At 43.7% G+C, this 20,793-nt stretch overlaps 1 protein-coding gene across 1 annotated transcript; it reads right to left on the minus strand.

Annotated features, from left to right (window-relative positions):
- Positions 1-8,110: 8,110 nt before the first annotated feature.
- On the minus strand, positions 8,111-20,266 carry sfxn3 (sideroflexin 3). The gene is made up of 11 exons (XM_083658186.1): positions 20,204-20,266; positions 18,719-18,891; positions 17,676-17,846; positions 15,470-15,568; positions 13,865-13,940; positions 12,675-12,760; positions 11,890-12,017; positions 11,660-11,709; positions 11,036-11,085; positions 9,531-9,578; positions 8,111-8,248 (listed from the first exon to the last, which is right to left on the minus strand). The coding sequence occupies exons 2-11, from the start codon at positions 18,880-18,882 to the stop codon at positions 8,152-8,154; spliced, it is 969 nt and encodes a 322-aa protein (XP_083514312.1). The 5' UTR covers positions 18,883-18,891; positions 20,204-20,266; the 3' UTR covers positions 8,111-8,151.
- Between the last annotated feature and the right edge of the window lie 527 nt (positions 20,267-20,793).

Raw genomic sequence — 20,793 nt, forward strand, 5'->3', positions numbered from 1 at the left:
ATAAATACTAACTAAACTCATCACACCAACCTCTCTGTGCTCTTATTTGCGCCATTCTTTTTCCTGTGTTGCCAGGTCAGATTCCGCTTTTCAGCACCGTACAAATACAGCACAAAACAGCCCAAATCCTAACTTCAAGAAAAGAGAAAAACAAAGCTATAGTGTCAATTGTAAAATAGCATCTGTCTCTGGCAACCCTGGAACTACCGGTAAATGGAAGTTTCTGGGGAAAAGCTGAGTTTCTCTGCTTGCCTTTTTGCCAGTTAACTGAATTAAGTGGCAAGAAAATGGATACATGAATGAATAGAGACAGTCGGCATGTCTGGGAACGCCCACAAAATGTTAAACGGCTGGCGCGCGAGTGGGGTAAAACCACCCATATATCTCATGGGCTGACTCACCAAAAGACGGTGCTGCGGCTCTAAACTACAGGTTTGGGGGTTCTAGAGCAGAACACAAGACGTCTGCTCAGATGTGCGTTTACTGCGGTGGTTAAATCCCCGATCGTGTCTGCCTGGGCTGGGCTAGCAGCTAAATTCTAACTTTGCTGAATGGATAGAACAGGGGTTTTTACCCCACCCTGACCACGCCGTCAGGTACAGTGTATATTGGCTGAATGACAGACATTTTTCACATCAGTCATGTTGTGTCTCGTCAAAGGCAAGAAGTAACACAGGTGTGCAAAACATTAATGAGGCTTCCCAACCTCCAATCCATTTAGGTGTTACAGTGCCGCCCGGGGCCCTCATGAATGTTTTGCGTGCACTTGTGTTACTTCCTACATTTGAGACACAAAATTTTATGGCTGCTGTGAAAAAGGCCCATTCCGGCCCTTTTACTACAGGTTCACATCAAGTATCATATTTAGACAACCAAGACCAATGAAGAAGACATCTTCAAGACATTTCAGTTAGTTTATTCTATTGCTCTCAGTAAATACATGAATGAAATATTTTTCAACAATACAAAAAATAGGAGAAAACACAAAGCACCAATAGTGACAGGACTACATGATAAGTTATATACACAACATGAAATAACCTCAACATTCATGGAGTGTAACTATAACACAGATTGTCTTTGTACATTTGTGCCTTCAGTCTGCAAAGATATGACTTTTTCACAGCGTGCACAACCTAAGTTAGAGATCAGTGGGTCCTCAACCAGCTTCAGTTGACTTCAGTTGTACTCTACAAGCCAGTGGGGACTGGCTTTCTCTCCAGTTGTGCTATAAGCTGAGTCAGAATGTTTGGGTGAACTGTTCCTTTAACTTAATTAAAATTAACGAATTTAGCTAATCAAATTGATTTCCTAATGTGAATGGAATTTGGGATCTATTGAGCTAAAGTTTGTGAGATTCCTGACATTTTTTGGTGTGGCTTGAAAACAGTGTTGAGAATCACTGCTCTAAACAAAACGTGTGTTACTGCAGGAGTGAAGCCTGGCAGAGGTGCATCAAAGAAAGCAGATACAACACATGTGAAAGCGATACACTGCTCTTCCTCAGTCCTGTACACTTCATACTGTAGCCGTGTCATCTTTGGCTTAGATCTAGTAGTATGACTGTCATGGTGCTGCGGCGCAGCCACAAGCTGAGACTAGGGATGCACGATATAACCGGCAATCATATCGGCCGATGTTAGTCATTTTTAAACATATCGGCATCGGTCCCATGTTGCAATGTTAATATCGGTTATCGGTATCGGGCAAAATTCTCACATTGAGAGGAAACAATGTGGTAAATCTATGATTTATGGGCTTTTCCAAATGTTTTCTTAATAAAGAAATACATTACTTTTTCAAATTCAGCGTGTTTTTCATTATGCACAAAATTTGATTATCATAGAAATGTGTTTTTATACAGATCCTATCGACATCGGTAATTATCGGTATCGGCCAACATTTTCAAATCGGTGCCTCCCTAGCTGAGGCTCGCTGGGATTTGAGCCCTGGCTCATCATCCCTCCACTTTTGTTCTTGACTTTTCTGCACCACAAATTCAAGAGCAGTAAAATATCAAAGGAAAAATAAAATAGCAATGAAAGCTAGCAGCCATTGAATGAATTGCTAATAGGCATTGATATGGCTTACCATAGTACATGAGACATTATCAAGCACAACAAACAAAACGTTACAACTCCCAACAGAGTACACATTTCAAAAAGCAGTCCATAACACGTCTGCTCCTTTAACAGCAACACATACGCTAATAGCTCCTACAGCAGCACAGCAAAGGTTATAGTGCAGTTTTTTCACCCACAGCGTAAAAGCCCCTCAAACACAATGCATAACAATTATTACCATAAAACGCAGCGAAGAGAAACACGTAGCAAACCACGGACAAATGCTTGGTATGCTGCCCATTGCGAATGCATGGACCTTTACTTCATATATAGAGAGGCTAAGTGAACGTCACTTGCTGCTTCAGCACTGTACCAGAGATTTTCGTACGCAATTTATTTTCCCATAGACATTTCGTAAGATGCGTATAAAAATAGTTTTACTTGGTCAAACCAAACGGTTCAGCTATATTTAGAATCGGGAAAGAACATAGAACATTTCACTGAGACCAAAACTAAAAAAAACATTGAAAAAACATTTTCTTTATACCCGCATTTTTTTACGTTTTGGTCTGAGTGAAATGTTATGCGATCTCTCCTGTTTCAGTAAATATATCTGTATAGTTAGATAGTTAAAATTCACAACAACAATAGAAAATGAATTGCAGTTTCTAAATATATCTAAACCGTTTGGTTTGAACAAGTAAAACTATTTTTATAAGCATTTTACAAAATGTCTATGGGAAAATAAATGGCGGAGGAAAAGCTCTGGTACAGTGCTGAAGCAGGAAGTGACGTTCACTTTGGCTCTCTATTGAGACACAGCTTGTCCTGCAGTGCACGCCATCAGATCAACACGTTTACATGGAGTCGGACACTGGATTGTCTAGCACATGATTGTTGCACTGCGTTAACTGTTTCTATACAAGAAAAGTAAACCGTCATAGGGCTGCATAAACATTGTGTATTTCCATCCGTAGAGAAGTGGAGGTCGATTCATGAACACTGAAGTGCAACTCTGTTGTCCCTTTATATCCACAATGTATTTTTCAATTCAATAATATATAATATACAACCATTTCTGTCACATCAACTCCAGTGATTTGCTATATGGATGATTTCATGGACAGACATGCAAGTCTCAAGTGTAGAGGAGTCAATGGTCTGCTCAGTCTTAAGTGTCGGGATGAAGGGGATTTTACCAACACACACAAAGCCAACACTTAACAGAATCATCAAGTTATTTACTGCTTCACTGTTCACCATATCAAGTCAATATATATAAATATATATCAATATATCAAGTCATATCTGGCCAGAGGAAAACCTCCTCTGACCAACAACGTGTTAGTCCTAAAGCAAGAGTGTGCCAAGTGTGTACTAAAGACTAGGACCCCTGTAACATGAGCAGCTGACAAGACAATATCACACACCTCTGTGCTAAGTGTGTACTAAAGACTAGGACACCTGTAACACAGCTCTGTGCTAACTGTGTACTGAAGACTAGGACACCTGTAACACAGCTCTGTGCTGCCAAGTATGTACTGAAGACTAGGACACCTGTAACACAGCTCTGTGCTAACTGTGTACTGAAGACTAGGACACCTGTGACACAGCTCTGTGCTGTGTACTGAAGACTAGGACACCTGTAACACAGCTCTGTGCTAAGAGTGTACTGAAGACTAGGACACCTGTAACAGCTCTGTGCTAACTGTGTACTGAAGACTAGGACACCTGTAACACAGCTCTGTGCTGTGTACTGAAGACTAGGACACCTGTAACACAGCTCTGTGCTAACTGTGTACTGAAGACTAGGACACCTGTAACACAGCTCTGTGCTAACTGTGTACTGAAGACTAGGACACCTGTAACACAGCTCTGTGCTAACTGTGTACTAAAGACTATGACACCTGTAACACAGCTCTGTGCCAACTGTGTACTAAAGACTAGGACACCTGTAACACACCTCTGTGCCAACTGTGTACTGAAGACTAGGACACCTGTAACACAGCTCTGTGCCAACTGTGTACTAAAGACTAGGACACCTGTAACACACCTCTGTGCCAACTGTGTACTGAAGACTAGGACACCTGTAACACAGCTCCGTGCTAACTGTGTACTAAAGACTAGGACACCTGTAACATGAGCAGCTGACAGTTTTCTGATGCATACCGGTGCATACACAAACAGAGGCACACCCTGAAGTTAAAATCACTTTTAGTATCTCAAGCATTTGTATTATATATTCTACATAATAGTATAGATGAATATATCCCAGAAAAATATACTTATTTTTTACATATTGCATACAGACCACATTAGGTTAAATACACCATCGCCACTAACTATAAACACACCTAACAACCAGACATGTAGAGAGCTTGGTCGACATCCTAGTGAACATGGAGAAATTTCATTTGATCAGAGATGCTCAAACCTTTCAAGGAGCCATGAAAACGACTCTGCAGCAGAGCAGGTAACAAGCAGCTTGACTTTCTTATAACATGAACTACTTTCAACTGGTACAATGATGCGCACAGGATGTGCAAAAGACATTTTCACAAATGTTACCTGGCTAGTTGCTGCCAGTGTTGGGGGCAACTTATTACAAAAGTAACAATTTTCCTGGTGAAATAAAGGTGAAATAACATGTTATATATTACTTTTAGCAGTAACTCAGTAATATAACTTATTACTTATAGGATTTCAGTAACATTATACCAGTTACTTTGTCAAGTAACTCAAGTTACAAATTGAGTTTTTTTTTTTTTTTTTTTTTAATCAAAGTACATATTTAAAAAGAGATACAATTATTTCCTAATCAAACTGTGTTTTTATGCAAATAACCACTATAGATGACAATAGCAAAAGAAAAGAATAACACTTAGAATTTTGGATTGTTTACACTGCGACTTGAAGCTGGTTGAAATTATTTTTTGGGATGGTTCCGGGGCATTCTGCTGCTGCTGCTGTTGTTTTGGTCACAGTAATAGAAAAGTAGTGTAATAAGTAACGAGTTACTCTACACAGAAAGTATTATTGTAAAGTAACCTATTACTTTCAAATGAAAGTAACTAGTAATATGTAGTATATTACATTTTGAAAGTAACCTGCCCAACACTGGTTGCTGCATAGCTTGTTTGCATGTTGAACGCAGACGGCAGCACTCAAGAGGAGGGATGCTGATCAGATCACATCCTTCTCTCTTGGCAGTAACTTTGAGACACAATACGGTACATTCCTCTCCAGCTTTGAGGAAACCACCACACAGCACAATCAACAGTCACAGAAGTCATGAGAGCATTATGCCACTTCAAGAGAGTGACTAACCTAGTTTATAAAGTGATCTTGAATCCAGAAAAAGGCCTTGAAGGTGCCACAGACAGGTTGTCACCGGCGTCATGGCAACAGTACATAATAAATCACGCTCACCGGTGTTCGCTAATATACTATGGATGTGCTCTTGTGTGCTAGCAGTGCAATTTACAGTGCAGTTTGATTTGTGTGGCTTTTCTTTAGCACCTCATACACCTGGTCTAAGAGTTAAGTTATCCTTTATTTATCCCCATGGGGAAATTCATCCTCTGCATTTGACCCATCCTCTACTAGGAACCTTCCTCGAACTAGGAGCAGTGGGCAGCCGCAGTGCAGCGCCCGGTGACCAACTCCAGTTCTTTTTGCCAGTGCCTTGGTCAGAGGCACTGACAGGAGCATGAACCCTAGTCTCAATGCCAGACCCATGAGAGTTCTTACACTGATACACTACGTTACTGCATGCTGCAGATCTCTCTCGGGGTCTGGGACACTTTCCCTCAGAGGGCTGGTTATGGGAGGGAACCGTTCACTTGGCCAGTCATATGTCAGTGATGGATTCAGTCCTCTCCAATCAGTAACGACTTTGCGATCAGACGACACGGGAGGCGCAGCCCATTTTTCGAACCGCTCTCTCATCGGTGCTACGACCTGTCACTCATTCAATTTCAACCCGCCTTCAAAAACCAGCAGTGGCTGTGAAGTGTCACAGACTCACTTAATATGTAGTATGCGGAGCGCAGCGATTCAACGTAATATTTGAGTCTGGGGAGAGACTACATGAACCCTAACATACATGTCTTTTGATGGTGGCGAGGAAACCGGAGCACCCGGAGAGAAAACCCACATGAACACGGGGAGAACATGCAGACTCCACACAGAAAGGACCTGGGATGGACCAGGGTTCGAACCCGGGACCTTCTCGCTGTGAGGCAACAGTGCTAACCACTGAGCCACCGTGCCAAGTGTGAAGGGAGATAAGAACACTTGAAAGGAGAGATTTAAGGAGCTGCACTGGACAAGGGAGCAGAGGAAACCAAGAGAGGAGCTTGTTCATCAGGGGTCGCTCTCTTTTGGGGCTCATAAAAACAGTTCCCGGGGGGGGGGGGGGGGGGTTCAATATAATATTATAGTGGAATTATTATTATTATTATTATGGATGAACTGAACTGGAGGCAAGACGTTCACACATACAGAACTCAGTGCCTAAGCAGAGTATCATCTGTCAATAGGGAATAATGCAAGAATAGCAATGTTTTGGAAAATGAGCAGGGATGGTAAAAGGCATTACATCCGCAAACAATTACATACACGACAGTGAATCTTCCATTTAAAAATAGACTTCCAATTCTAAAACACAAGTCGTGTATCAGAGAAAATACATTCTCATTGAACCTGAACACAGCAGCATGACCTTATAATCATGATGATAACCAGAGCACAACGTAAACCAGGAACATTCAGAACAATTTTGACTCAAATGCAAGAAAGAACACACACAAAAACAAACCAGGAGAACGTTTTGTTTCTGAATACTGCCTTCTATGTATGGAGAGAACTGTCCTCCACCCTGCTTCCCCTTCAGCGACTCCTCTTTTGCAAATGTCCAACATCCAGCCAGTGGTTTCCAGAGTGGGGGTCAGAGTGGGGGTCACAGGACACCAGAGTGGGGTTCGCAGGACACCAGAGTGGGGGTCAGTGGGGGTCGCAGGACACCACTGGGTGGATCGCCAGATGATTTCCAGAATGTGTGAAATAGGCCTAAAGAATGTGTCAACTACAAAATGTCTTAAAGCCCCATTCAGAAACTTTTCCAAGTTTCGCTATTGGAGAAACTGCACCCTCTAGGTGCAATAGTATCGATATCGATATCGCGGTTCAAAGTCAACAAAACACAGCGCCAGAAAGCTCTATGTACATGTTGTGACATCGGGTACTCTCACCACGTGATGAAATAATAATCCATAGTTAAGTGAAACGTCATTTTCGTAGCAAATCCACATCGAGTTACTTCCTTGTTTCCAGGAACACAACGCTTCCGCTGTACAGCGCATGCGCGCATCTTGCCTCCGGGACGCAGGCACCAAACTGCTTAGTCCCAGGAGAGGCCTTTGGAGGGCGGTGTCTGACCAATAGAGGTGACATTCTCCCTGTTACAAGTCACTACCATCCTCAATGACTAAAAAGCTGTTATATTAAGGTGAAAAAGTTACTGATTGGGGCTTTAAATACAATTTAAAAACGATTAAAAAGAGCACATTTTAACCATAATTGTTAGTTTTGTTTATGAAATTGCGCACCAACGTTTGTATGCTTTCAACCCCCTCCGGGGGGATATTGAGGGTCGCGAGCCTCTGGCAGCGTTATTTTGGGGGTCGGGGGTTGAAAAGTTGGGGAACCCTTGATGTAAGCAGCTCTGCCCCCTTGTGTTCAAGCAAAGAAGACAAAGAGCTGACATTTGAAACACCTTCCACTGTTACTTCTGAACCCTTGGAGCAGCTACGTGCAAATCAAATCTGAAAACTAATATAGAAGCACACAGAGAAACGGACTAAATATGCAGACATCAATTTGGTTTCGCCCTTCGTTATATGCATGGATCAGCCAGTATGGAGAGCTGGTGTGCGTGTGTGTGTGCGTGTGCGTGTGTGTGTGTGTGTGCATGTGTGTGTGTGTGCGTGTGTGTGCGTGTGTGTGCGTGTGTGTGTGTGTGTGTGTGTGTGCGTGTGTGTGTGTGTGTGCGTGCATGTGTGTGCGTGTGTGTGTGTGTGGGCTGGTCCTACAGGCCCTTGTTGAAGTAGACGGTGGTAATATGGGGACTGTTCTGTCGTATCCTCTCCTGCAGATCCGCCTCCAGGCTGGCCACGCCCATCGAACTACAAGGAGAGGAGGAGACGGTTAAAATGCTGCTACAGGTTATTGAACGCTTCAGTGTGCGGTTATGACCCTGCCCTATCTGTACATTACACACACACACACACATGACTCTGCCCTATCTGTACAGCACTCACTCACGAACACATGCACACGCACACAGTGTGGTTATGACCCTGCGCTATCTGTACTGTACAGTAACAACTAGAACGACCGCAACGCAGACTTATGCCTCCGCATTAGTTCATTCTGGAGTCCAAATCGCCATTTGAGGCAAATTGGAAGAGATTCCGTCAAGGCGCTCCTGTGATGTTGCGTTACAGAGCTTGGAAATTGGGTGTGTGAGAGGTCACAGTCAGCTTGAACTTTGACCACCAAAATGTAATCAGTTCATCCTTGAGTCCAAGTCGATGTTTGAGACAAGTTTGATTAAATTCCGTCAAGGCATTCCTGAGATATCGCGTTAACAAGCTTGAAAATGGCGTTCGAGAGCTCACCTTGACCTTTGACCTTTGACCACCAAAATCTAATCAGTCATCCTTGAGTCCAAGTCGATGTTTGAGACAAGTTTGATTAAATTCCGTCAAGGCAGTCCTGAGATATCGCGTTAACAAGCTTGAAAATGGCGTTCGAGAGCTCACCTTGACCTTTGACCTTTGACCACCAAAATCTAATCCGTTCATCCTTGAGTCCAAGTCGATGTTTGAGACAAGTTTGATTAAATTCCGTAAAGGCATTCCTGAGATATCGCGTTAACAAGCTTGAAAATGGCGTTCGAGAGGTCACAGTGACCTTGACCTTTGACCTTTGACCACCAAAATCTAATCAGATCATCCTTTAGTCTAAGTCGATGTTTGAGGCAAATTTGATGAAATTCCGTCCAGGCGTTCCTCAGATATCGCGTTAACGAACCTCGTACGGACGTACGGCCGTACGGACGGACAACCCGGATCCATAATGCCTCCGGCCTGGCTATCGCCGGCGGAGGCATAAAAACAAAAAACCTACTAATGTACTTGTTACTTCTCAGCCTGCTTACTAATGTTACGTGTTGTTTGTTTCGCCCCCGATTACTTTTTACAAGTGCTATTCTATTCTAGACGTCTGTCATTAATTGTGTTTCATGTTTGTGCTCTGTGCTCTTGATGAGATGTGATATTGATGTGATGTGATATTGATATGATGTGATATTGATGTGATGTGATATTGATATATGATATTGTAAGTCGGTTTGGAGAAAAGCATCTGCTAAATGACAGAATGTAATGTAATAATGTACAGTACCTCTTCTGGGGGAACAGGGCACAGCACAGAGGAGTGGCAAACACCAGGCTGAAAACAAGAGAGAGAGGGGGGGGGGGTGTTACACATTGTGTGATCTGCTCCCTTTAAGTCGGGCTGCATGATGATATCACCACATCACATGATGATATCACCACATCACATGATGATATCATCATGTGATGTGGTGATATCATCATGTGATGTGATGATATCATCATGTGATGTGGTGATATCATCATGTGATGTGGTGATATCATCATGTGATGTGGTGATATCATCATGTGATGTGATGATATCATCATGTGATGTGGTGATATCATCACATGATGATATCACCACATCATCGCTATCAGCATAAAGGCTTTAAAATGCTATCTTGCACCAGCCCGAAATGACATTTCTGCTGATATAATCCAAGCCTGTTTAAGTAGGATGAATCTGACAGTTCTGTTTGAAAGAAAATGTTACATAAAATAAAATATGGCATGTTTTACTTCACCTAAGTTGAAGTTGTTTTCATATTTTGTGTATGTATACAAAGTCATATTTCCGGTGTATCTTGCCCATTCTACGGCCAGACGAGTTGTACATGTCATGGGGTTTTGGGGTCATTAATAAACGAGATTGATTGTTGTTGTTATTATTTTTTCTATAATATTTTGGAGTAGTGCTATTTTACATTGACGTCAACGGGGAGAGGCTTGTGTTTCCCCCTAAAACGGGGCGAGGCCTAATTGCCGATCTGATGTACAGTATATGCACTTTCCACTCCCACCTCAATACTCCACCTCCACCCAGTGCCTAATGCCAGAATTACATGTACACATACAAAGTGAGAGTTGATATTGTTAGATAATAAAGATAAAATAAAATGAACAAAAAGTACATTTTGGCTCCAACAATATCGGTATCTGCATTGGCAAACGGCCAAAAGGGTTGGGAAATATCGGCATATAGAAAAAATCCAATAGGCCTATTGTGCATCCCTACTTTAAAGGAACACTCTGCCCATTTTCAACCAGCTTTGTATCATTAGAACATCAGTAGTATATCAGAAAACTGTAAACTGTTTTGAAGTCTGTCATTTAATTTGACAGTTATTGAGTGTTAAAGTGTGGACCAGTGACATCACTGGTCCACACTAACTCAAATTAATAACTCATTAACTCAAATCAACTCTCAATAACTGTCAAACTATTCATCATTCATGTAGTTTGACAGTTATTGAGAGTTGATTTGAGTTAATGAGTTATTAATTTGAGTTAGTGTGGACCAGTGATGTCACTGGTCCACACTTTAACACTCAATAACTGTCAAATTAAATGACAGACTTCAAAACCGTTTACAGTTTTCTGATATACTACTGATGTTCTAATGATACAAAGCTGGTTGAAAATGGGCGGAGTGTTCCTTTAAGGTACAGGATCTTGCATGCCACAGACAGTAGCGATACTATAGATGACTAGTGTAAATAGATAAACAGATAACTAGTGTAATCTACTTACCACAGACCCACGAGTCCCACCTGGACCGGAGCATTCAGGAGTGGGAAGCGCTACAGGGAAAAAGAGAAGGCGGCAAAAGCAGAGTGTATCGTGATGAATGTGCTTGACCTGTTTTAACGCCACTACCACTGCTTCGCCTGCCTTTACATTGCAGGAATATCTCATGATGTTCAGGAAGACTCGTGACACTGTCGCTAGCTCCCGATATTTTTCTGATTTATTTTACATTCAAAATGACAACGTTTCGAGGCCTCACAGGCTCTTCGTCAGGCCAGGTTTGCAAAGATCAAACAGGTTCAGGTGTTGCTCATAATGAATCTAGGGCCCACCAGTGGGTGTGGTGGAGGAATACCTCACACAAATATGCATTCAATGTACATACAGCATGTGTACTGTGAGTACAAGAGAACGTATCGAGTGGAATGTGGCAAGACTCTTTATACCCTCACAACACACGGGCGGAGCCAGTAAACACACGGGCGGAGCCAGTAAACACACGGGCGGAGCCAGTAAACACCCAGTAAACACACGGGCGGAGCCAGTAAACACACGGGCGGAGCCAGTAAACACACGGGCGGAGCCAGTAAATCCACTGAGTGAAAAAACCATGAGTTGTGTGCTTACCTTCATGAATGCTTTCTTTTCCAGCGCGTTCATAATAACGGGGGGAATGGCTGTGCAGAGTAAAGAACAAACAAACAGCCGTCAGTTGAAAGAGTCCTGCTTGGTTACTAACAAAAGAGACTGCGTTTCCTCATAGGCTTCTTCTCAGGGTCAGTCTGTAATAGAGTTTTACATCCACAAGCAAGAGAGCATGGATTTGGCAAAGCAAAGCGACATAAAGTTCATGTTACCCATGGCTGGCACCGCCATGCCGATCCGCGACACCACCACCTGTACGATGGCCTGCTTGGCAGCGTTGGGCGACTCTCCTAACCGGTTGCCATTCTCATCTGTCACAGGGATCCCGTACTTCAACTCCCTGGGACACGGACACAGAAAGGTCAATTCAACTCCCTGGGACACGGACACAGAAAGGTCAATTCAACTCCCTGGGACACGGACACAGAAAGGTAAATTCAACTCCCTGGGACACGGACACAGAAAGGTCAATCCAACTCCCTGGGACACGGACACAGAAAGGTCAAGAGCAAACTAAAGTCACTGAGAGGACACAAGCTGTCAGTCACTCAATCTAATAAACACACTTCTATTCTATGTTTTGTTATGGAAATTGTTTTGTTGAATCTATTAATAAAAAAAAATTGATCGCAAAAAAAAATCTAATAAACACTGCTAGTGGGGAGCAGCAGGCAGGCATAGTGCGAGCCTGCCCCTCCACCGGAGGAGCTGTCGTTAAGCCCCTGTGGTGGCAAGCATCTGCCACACTGAAGAGTCCTTGAGCAAGACAATACATACTACCTGGAGGCTGATCTACAGCTGAACCTGACCTCCTTGTGGAGAGGGGCAAACAAAAAGGAGAATTTCCCTACAGAGATCACTGAAGATATTATATTATTATTATTATTATAAGTCAAAGAGGTAAGCAGCCAAAGTAATTCTCATTAACTGGGCTGTAGATTTGACAGCTCCATAAGAAAGCAGAGGTAACTGATGAGCATTCATTTGAAGATCTCACCTCTGTCTCATGAAGGGGATGTTGATGCAGTTGGCAGCGGCGACAGCAGCAAAGGGGACAAACCGGCTGGCGATCGGAGGGAGGCGCTGGCAGGGAGACCAATAAAACAACACAGTACTCTGATAAAGCTGCACGGTGACACTTAGTACTCTGATAAAGCTGCACGGTGACACTTAAGCCCAATTTACAGTCGCCGACAGAAATGAGGACTTGAGTCGACACTTTCACGTGTCGGCGAGCAGCAGTGTCTGCTACCTGGTGAAATGTCTAGTGTCGCTGACTCTGTCACAGTCTCGCAAGTCTGATTGGCTATATACTGTAGACGGCACGCGCTTGACTTCCTTGTTATGGTTTTCGCTCGATTGAAATGAATGAACGTGTGTCCCCGCTATTTTGATCAGCCTGTCCTTGATGTATGACTTCGTGAAAATCACAAAGAACACCGTGACCAACTTCCCAGAGAGAGAGGAGGTGAGTTGTGTGGTTGTGTGTTGTTTATATGCGGCTGCAGACAAGTATGTTACATCTTGCCTCCGAGGTGGTTTCACTGTGCATTCCATTCCCTCTCTTCTCTTGGCTGTCTGCACTATAGCGTTTGAGTGTCACGTGAGAGTTGAACCGAGGCGAACGTTCACTGAAGTATAAATGCAACTCCATGAGCGACACTTTCTTTTTCGTCTGCGACCATGTGCTCAGCGACACTTTCTAATAAGTATAAATTAAGCTTTAGTACTCTGATAAAGCTGGCACGGTGACACCAAATCTCCACACAAATGTATGACTGCTACGTCTGGGTATCGGTACTCGATACCTTTAAGGTATCGACCAAAATAATCCAGTAGGAAGTAGTATGGAAACTTCTCCAGTCAAACATACCTGCATTCCATCCTTTTTTTGTACACAGATCTAGAAAAAAGTGACTTATTTGTATGGTTTTGCTCGCAGCCAATCGCCGCAAGCGTTCTTCAAAATTAATGCGACGTGTGATTGGCCCACTACCGCAGCAGCTACAACCCAACGTTCAAAAGTATGGCTATACTACACAAAAAGGTAACGAATGAAGTTCTCTAGTGGTATCGGTATGGGGTACCGCTATTGGTACTGGTAATTCTTTAATTGATACCCAGCCTGCAGATACAGATCAGTTAAGTGTGTATGTGGGTTACGATGTTTGAAGCGTTGAGCGTTACCGTGGCGAGAGACTTGAGTCCCAGTGCTGTCACCACGGCTCCTGTTGTGGCGCTGACGTAGGCTGCACCCAGCTGGCTGAGAGAAGAGAGACACACAGCAGCACACTGTCAGCACCGTCGCACTGTCAGCACCGTCACACGCACTCAATACACATCTTATTCTGAAGAGAGTCCATCAGGCGCGAGAAACAAAAACATTTCAAAGTAAAGCTGCTCCAGTCAGAATGCAAGCTCATGCTATAGATGTGCAAAGATCAGCAAACAATGGCAACCAAACAAGTAATGGTCAGACATGATGATATTTAGTCCCCAATCACATGCTTGTTCCAGAATGATTCAGTCGCCACTTGCAAATGCCAGGCGGGCCTCCCCCAGGGGGGCGGGCCTCCCCCAGGGGGGCGGGCCTCCCCCAGGGGGGCGGGCCTCCCCCAGGGGGGCGGGCCTCCCCCAGGGGGGCGGGCCAGGGGGGCGGGCCTCCCCCAGGGGGGCGGGCCTCCCCCAGGGGGGCGGGCCTCCCCCAGGGGGGCGGGCCTCCCCCAGGGGGGCTCCAAATGGTTTCAGGGGAGGCTCGGTGAATGGAAGTGAAAAAATATGACATTAGTTATCAAAAGGAGTGTCACATAGAATAGCCTAAATGTATGTAGGCCCAATATCAAGCCTATCTTGGCACTATTGTTGAGTGTCTATGGGATCAAATAATAATAATGATCCCATAGGCATCCAGAAATCTAGTGAGGGGGGCACCTTTCTGAAGCTTTGTAGGGAAGGTGGGGGGGGGGGGGAGGCCCACAGTCTCAGCCTTTGAAAACCCCTGGCTGGCATATGCTGAAGGCAATCCTCCTCCCATTCTTTGTGTTTACAGCAATGCAGCGTGAATGCAATGGATGCATTCCTGCAGTATTCAAGAGGAATACAGCCTACAAGCCTACAGAGGAATACAGCCTACAAGCCTACAGAGGAATACAGCCTACAAGCCTACAGAGGAATACAGCCTACAAGCCTACAGAGGAATACAGCCTACAAGCCTACAGAGGAATACAGCCTACCAGAGCCGTGTATATAGAAGAGTCGCGACATCTCCATTCACTCCAATGGACCCGTTTTTTTACTCTCGAGAGTTCCAGGAAGTAAGGTCCTGGATTAAGCAGCACTGTCGAGTTGCAGCAAAATGGACAGTTTGTGTTGTACTTTGAAAGTTTTTTTTTTCAATCAAATAGTACATTATCAGCTTTATTTTAGCATTCAAAAGTAGCACGAGACCCCTTCCTGGCTGTTCATTGGCTAACGAGTCATTTTAGGTCCTCCGCTGACACCACTCTCTCTCTAAATTGCTCTGCAGCCTAGGTGGCACAACAACAAAAAAACGATGCAAATGACTGATGACCCCAACATGATTTGGGGGCGTTAACCTGAGCCGACATGAGGGCATGGTGACATTACGGTGACATTGTGGTGAACAACGTGCTTTTTAACAGTGGGGCTTAATACCGCTGTGAGGGAGGGGGGAGGTGGACAGCACTCGGCTCCTCCGCACAGACACTAGGCTAGGGGGGCAGGACAGGAAGGATCTAGTGTGGTGGTGGTGGAGTGAGAAGTCCTCCCTACTTCACGGTGAGGGGGGCGTCTCCGCTGCGGTTGGTGTAGTTGACCACAGCGTTGAAGGACTGGTTGACCCACTGCCAGAACACCACAGCCGGAGTTGTCCTGCAAGACAGAGGGGACAGGCACGGTGCCGTTAGGAAGTGCACTGTACACAAGTGCACTGCAGTAGACCACACAGAGGCTGCATTCTGTTCCACAGGGGACTTCACACTGGATTCCCTGCTCCCTGCTCCCTGCTCCCTGCTCCCTGCTCAGGGAATTAAGGGAACTTCCCTCGACAAAATTCCTCTATTGGGAATAGGGATGTCACGGAATAGGGATGTCACGATACTAGAATTTCTACTTCGATACGATACCCAGGAAAATATCGGTACTCGATACCATTTTCGATACCACACGGCAAGATGACAACAACACATCAAGAGGCATAAAAAATAAACAAAGACAGATGGACGGACAGACCCATGCTTCTCCATAATCTAGGTCTGATAAAACTCATTAAAAACTTTGACCTGACACAGCAGATTACACCTGTTCTCGTCATCAGCCTATCACAACACAGTAGATTACCCCTGCTCTAGTCATCAGCCTATCACGACACAGTAGATTACCCCTGCTCTAGTCATCAGCCTATCAGAACACTTTGAACTTGTTGAAGCAAAAGATACCCACCAATGACAGGGAGGGACAAATCAGTGGTTTGATTGATTTTTCATTAAGAGAAAGCACTGCTGATATTGAGACAGTTGCAAATGAGTGTTGTATCGGTTTCAAATTTTTAGTATTGACTTTTATCAATACTATCGATACTTTTGACAACCCTAATTGGGAATGGGAACACCCAGCAACTTCACCGACGTCAGAGTTGACTTCCTCTGTGTGTCGCCCTGTGGTGACTGCTGCTACATGATAGCATATCATGTATGTAATATTAATGTAAAACAAAAACCCATTTTCTATTGAAATGGTATGGCACCTGTGAATAAAAACGATTTGATTAATTTACAAGATGCATGGTGTCATTCCTAAGAGATTAATAATATGCAGATTGTTTATTGTTTATTATTGTTTTATGCAGATTGTTATATTATGTTGATTATTTGCCGAATATTACTATGTAATATTAATATTGTGAACTTTGATGATATTAATTCTTAATTATGAACGGTGCACGATCGGTCTCTGGAAACCTTCACTTCTGAGAGAAAGACCAGAGAGACGAGCTGCAAAAATGCCGGAGCCTCAACTCCTCCTCACTGCTGCTCGGCAGCGAGGCGCAATGACTGATGGGAAATGTTGCGTGTGTCAATTTCAGCCCAAGTGAAGTAGCGTTGTTCACTTCTTCCCTACACCTTCTTCCCTACACCGTCTTCCCTACACCGTGCACACCGCACAGTTCCCTTTGAACCCAACAGTTTGGCTCCCTGGGGTTTGGAATCTTGGTTGACATGGCCGAATTCCCTGTGCAGTCCACTTCGTTGGGAACTACTTGCCAAACGGAATGCAGCCTTAGCTCCGGTCCACTCGTTTGATTGGACAGTACACAACACTTAGCTCCGGTCAACTCGTTTGATTGGACAGTACACAACACTTAGCCCCGGTCCACTCGTTTGATTGGACAGTACACAACACTTAGCTCCGGTCAACTCGTTTGATTGGACAGTACAGTCTATGGACAGGAGGCATTCTGAGTATAACCACACTGGGACACTTTACTGTATGTATCACTCTGCTTTACAGGTGTTCTAATATAATCAGAACTGCTGTATAAAACTAACACAGCTGTGCTGATATACAGTACCTCGTGTGTGCTATTGCTTAATGAAACAGTAACAGTTGAGAGTATATACAGCCATTTCTACCAAAAGTACTCTACAGTGGAATACTGTACAGTATTGCAGTATTGTCAGTAGATCAGCAGTGTGTACTGTGTATATGAGTATGTGCCCTTCACTGGCCCCAGCAATAGCAGCTGAGGTGGCTTTGAAGTTGCCCTCTAAGAAGGAATGCAGGAGTGTGTAGTAGGACATTTCTATTATAGGCACATTGTAAAAATATAGAACCAAATGGCATTTAACATATTGCCAGATTCCCTGTTTCCATATTTTTTGAGCTTGGTGATTTTCTCATTTTAAGTTGATGATGCTATTTTCCATGTGGCACGTGGAAATACAAGTGCAGCACAGCACAGGTGAAAGCTCTGCCTTACCTGTAGAAGGTGAGCATGCAGCCTGTGATGGACATGTTCATTGGCACCTGGGCAGACATTCGGCCAATCACAAACATCTTCTCCCCCGTGTCAGGGTGGAAGGCGGAGTCGTAGACATACTTGGCTCTCCAGAGTTCGTCCTCCGTTAGCCCAGGCTTCACTTTCCCAGCTCTGAAAAAGACAAAATGCTATCATTAATTATACTAATCTAGTAGTCGACGATAACAAAAAATCACCCCAAATGATACACAGGAATTATCCAGGAACCTCTTGCCACAACTTGACACCTTTATTTTTCACTCTGGTGCAAAGTAAAATTAACGAATGTTATTGTCCACAGTCATAATTAAGCACAGACTACCAATCAAATGCCCTGCTATTTATATTGCTGTGGGGGCAAATGCAAGGTGAACTTTGAACAAGCACCTCTATCTCACCTGTAAACAGTTTAAAAAAAATGTCTGTCTCACCTGTAAACACTGTTTTAAAATGTGTTCTTGCTTATCACTTAAAGTAAGTGCATCTTCACAAAGTCAATTGATGTTTAGAGCAATGCTTCCGCCATTCAGGAAAGGATTTGCACCCCCTGTGGGCATGCACCATCCATTGCAGTGCAAATGGCACAATCTGTCAGTCCATCATCCGGTCAAGTCAATTCTCATGTCTAGTCATGCATTACTGTACTCCACCTTTAACCAAGTGTTTTGGAAAGAAGACAAACTTTTGATTCTTTCCTCTTGCCATAAAACTGGCCCAGCCAAACAGCACAGGATAACCACTACTACTCCAACTCCTCACAATCCTAACTGGAAACTCTTCTTCACTCACACCAATCAGTAAGTAACCACCCCTGACTTCCACCAATCCCTAAAGCCAATCTCCTGAACCTGTAGTCCTCCGCGGTTACCCTGGCCTACACATCATCTCCTGAACGTCTACCTGTAGTCCTCCACGGTTACCCTGGCCTACACATCATCTCCTGAACGTCTACCTGTAGTCCTCCACGGTTACCCTGGCCTACACATCATCTCCTGAACGTCTACCTGTAGTCCTCCACGGTTACCCTGGCCTCCTCCAGAGTCTCAGAGGACAGCAGGACGGTCCTGGGATCTGTGACCATGAAGAAGTGCCGGGCGCGCCCCATGAACGTGCTTTGGTCCCATCGTGCCTCCTTGATGTTTATGTTGAGCGGCAATTCTCCAGACATCCTGGCTTCCTTTGGTCAACAGAAAACCCATTTAGTACTATAATTTTGTAAATGTTTGTCTCGTCAGATTAATGAACACACATTTTACAGGTCCAGGCTCAGTCGGTTCAGATATACTACTATGAAATGTGAAATGATGGGAAAAAGGCAAAGCCCCCTGTTTAGCCTGCACACAGTACGCCCCCCCATCTCTGATCCATTTATAGCTCAGCTGCAGCACAGCTGCATTGGAGCAAAGGCTCTCCTTCCCTCAATCTACAACATAGGGCTTAATCAGGGCAAACAACTCCAATCAGACTAGTTGGCCTAGTTTAACTTCTGCTTTGGTTGATAAAGAGCTATGCTACTGCTGTGTTGTTAACATTGAAAACTTGGTATGCTGCCTGCTGCTCCTTTAGTGGAAGCTGGAAGTATGATGTACCAGATTGATGTTCATCTCAAACGTGATTGTAACTACAAAAAAATAATAATAATAATAATAAAAACAACTTAAATCTTGGCCTGTATTTGTGTTGGCTTTTCTTTTGTTTAATTATGATTTCACTGGTGTGAATACAAGTGCATGGCAGACTTTATGTGGGAGAGTGGATTTTAAATGAGAATACCAATCAGCACAATAATTAAACGTGTTCATTGATGTGGTATCCACATGTCTGATCAGCCTTTGTGAAGATCATAAACTAGACACATCGACACTATACAGAATATTGTTATTTGAGTTATCTTTGGCCAGTCACTGTATACTATCTGTGACATTTAGTCTCGAAACCAATGCTTTCCCATTCACATGAATGTAAAATGTCCTAAACGTCCCTTTACAACAGCAAAAGTAAGCTAACGTTAAATAGCTGCCTTCAACACGACAAATGTATGAGATCACAGAAATAACATGACTCAAAATGACGGAGAGACGTCACGACATGCTGCAGGCAACCTCCTTTAACTGAGCAGCAGCTAGTGTCATGTGTCTGCCTCTCCAGCTTACTTTCAGTTAGCCAAGCAGCTAGCAATATCTTACCACTCACACATACATTACGGAACTAATTTAACAGGACAACAAAAACAAAGTATATTCACAGAACACCGCTTGTTTATCTAGGATAGTTATCTATGCTAAGCCTATTCGCAGCATCAAAACAAACCACATCACCCCTGCTTGGTAGCTCATGCCAGCTAGTTTACATGCTAACATGCTAGCTTTTAAGTTAACACTGCAAGAGAAGCAAATACAACGTGTATTAATCGAGCCGGAGTGAAGACAACCTCGATCAGATTGCTAGTGAAACGATTAAAGTCTGTAAGTGAATGAATCCATCCGTACCTGGTTAGCTTTCTTTAGCTTTTGGAAATGTATGACCTCTCAATATCACAGCACCGGTGTAGTCATATGCCGCCTTCAAGTGTTGTCAGAAATATCGTAAAATGTGGTTTGATGCCACAAGCACCACTAAGGTTACAACAAGATGGTAAAGGGAGAAAGTAGGCCTAGGGCTAGTAGGCCTACGACCCGAGATGTGACTTTTTGGGCTGTAGGCGCAAATCCATGCCAACAGTGCTAAAATGATGTAACGTATACGTTTGGCTAACACAAATTAATCAAAATTTAATCTGGCTACAACATACATGATGCTCATTTCCAATTATTTATTCTGCTGCAGTGCAAAGGTCTTGCTTTCTAAAATAAAACCGGCACCACCAAGCTGCTTTGTTAGAGGCTCCATTTTACAATTATTTATGACCAAAAAGGCAAGTGAATAGTAGGGAATAGGCGAGAAGTCGTATTTCCCACTGTTGAACTCGGGGGAGCACCTGAAGGCAGCACTGCATGTTGATTCCATAGATTCCATACAGTCCATGGTGAAAACCGCCCAAAATTCTAAAGCTTTTCCTTAGTTATTGTCATCTGTAGTG

This window comes from Poromitra crassiceps (assembly GCF_964638095.1).
Source record: "Poromitra crassiceps genome assembly, chromosome: 22".
NCBI classification, from domain to species: domain Eukaryota; kingdom Metazoa; phylum Chordata; class Actinopteri; order Beryciformes; family Melamphaidae; genus Poromitra; species Poromitra crassiceps.